The sequence below is a fragment of the Propithecus coquereli genome, unplaced genomic scaffold, assembly GCF_000956105.1.
Source record: "Propithecus coquereli isolate 6110/MARCELLA unplaced genomic scaffold, Pcoq_1.0 Scaffold358, whole genome shotgun sequence".
Lineage (NCBI taxonomy): Eukaryota > Metazoa > Chordata > Mammalia > Primates > Indriidae > Propithecus > Propithecus coquereli.
The window spans coordinates 2,085,323-2,087,479 of record NW_012149263.1 but is presented as its reverse complement, the minus strand read 5'-3'; the positions used below and the strand labels follow the sequence as shown (position 1 = coordinate 2,087,479).

General features: G+C 37.6%; 1 protein-coding gene across 1 annotated transcript in view; it reads right to left on the bottom strand.

Moving 5' to 3' along the window:
- ZNF829 (zinc finger protein 829) overlaps positions 1–2,157 on the bottom strand; it is a 27,972-nt gene that overhangs the window by 7,503 nt on the left and 18,312 nt on the right. Inside the window, exons 3-4 of the mRNA XM_012651604.1 lie at positions 1,697–1,823; positions 1,296–1,391 (exon numbers count right to left, since the gene is read on the bottom strand). Of these exons, the coding sequence (XP_012507058.1) occupies positions 1,296–1,391; positions 1,697–1,823 (223 nt within the window). The remainder of the gene's footprint in view (positions 1–1,295; positions 1,392–1,696; positions 1,824–2,157) is intronic.

Genomic DNA, 2,157 nt, shown 5'->3' with positions numbered 1-2,157 from the left:
CAAGTGGTAGAAGATATATACATCACATATAACCAACAAAGGGTTCATATGCAGTAATATAGAAAGAATTTCTCCACATCAGTAAGAAAAAGATAGACAACCCAATCAGTTTAGCTGAGAAATTTAAACAGGCACAGCACAGAACACACACATACCAGAATGGCTAAAACGAAAACACCTGGCAATACCAAGAACTGGCAAGAATACAGAACAACAGCAACTTTCATACTGCTTATCGAAGTGTAAATTGGTATAATCACTGTGGAAAACTAGTATCATTTATTATTCTCAAGTTGAACATACACTTATCCTGTTATCTAGCAATTCCACTCCTAGTAAATGCTCAAAAGAAATGTGTACATATGTTTACCAAAAGGCATATGCAAGAATGTTCACAGCAGCATTATGTGTAATAGTTAAAAACTGCAAACAAACCAGCTGTCAGTAGTAGAAAGGATACTTAATTTATAATAATAATGAAGCATGATTTAAAATATATTTACAGGGTGGAATACAACATATTCAATGAGAATGAACTAACATCAGATATATGCAACACCATTAACATATCAACATATCAAACACAATGCTGAGCAAAAAAAAGCCAAAAGAAAAAGACTAAATACCATATGATTCTATTTACATAAAGATCAAAAACAGACAAAACTAATCCATGGTACTAGGATGGTGTTTACTTTGAAGGAGGAAAAAGAGACTAGTGATTGGGAAGGGGCAAAGAAAGAGTTCTGAGGCACTAGTAATGTTCTATTTCTTTTCCCGAGTGGTGGTTACATGGATACATTCGCTTCACACAATTCATCATGCTGTAAAATCATCATCATATAGTTTTCTGTATGTATGTTATATTTGAATTTTTCAAAAAGTAAAAAATAAACGTTGACAAATAATCAAATGTTGACAAATGAAAGAATGAACTGCTAAATTTAGGACAAACTGGTCAAAGAGGTTAAATAATTGAAAAGCAGATAAAATAAAAATTAGTACAGGGATAGAAAAATATACATATATTTCTTCAGGGCGGGAATATCAACTGTTACACAAGTCTAAATGCAGCATATCCTAAGAAGGAATGAAATAGAAAATGTAGGTAGAATAATTGCTTTGCAAATGAAGAAGGAAATTAATATTAATATGCTGTATTGGACTGGAAAGAAAGTGTAAGAGGAAAAAAAGCATGGTAGCTCACATGGAAGAGGTCTTGGGCCTTTGAGGGGAGCTTCCCGATAGTATCTCAGAGGTAATGGACTGCTCTTGCCCTATCATCTATTACTTACCTGAACAGAGGCCTCTGGTCAGCTCTCTCTCAACCATCCATGGCTCTTTTCCTTGTTCCAATAAGGAGATCACAGCTGGCTTAGAATTTGAAAGTCCTGCTCACAAGAAAAGACATGGGCATGGTTATGCTGTAGGTGTCCCAGAAATCAGATCAGTCCCTTGGTGATCAAGGAAGAGATGCCACTACAGGAAGGCCCAAAGAAAGATGGAGAAGATGAAGCTTCAGTCACAGCCCACTGGAGCTGCCTATTTCCAACTCTTCCATTCCATTCCAGCTCAGACCTTTCCTTGGGGAACAGGGAGTACAAATTCAGCTGGTTACTTGAAGTGAATATTCAAAATGGAGAAGGGAGACATTCCTGAGGGCAGATTTTGAATTTTGGGGGATAGTTATTCTTACCCACTGAAACCAGGTTGCTGAAATTCTCCAACATCACTTCTTTGTATAAATTCATCTGACCAGAGTCCAGACATTCCCATTCCTCCTGAGAGAAGTCTATGGACACATCCCTGAACATCACTGACCCCTGAAACAAGAAACATGCTTCACAATGAAGCAGTGAAGAAAAGGATGGTAGCAGAGGAGATGGCAGAAGGCCCTGCAGGAAAGGACAGAGTAAGCAAACTGAAGGGGCTGGGACTCTTACCATATCAGTAGAAGACATATCTCCTGTACACAGAGGGATATGTCTAGGAATGTGCAAATAGATTTAACTTTTCCACTGATATGAAGCAGCAAGCATTCAGCTCAGCGAGTGAGCTCCTTCCCTATTCCTTTTTTCCCTTCGCTCCCCAAGAGAAGGAAAAATCTGATGGACTTTCAAAAATATCTTACAAGGTATTTTGAAGTAACATTTCAGA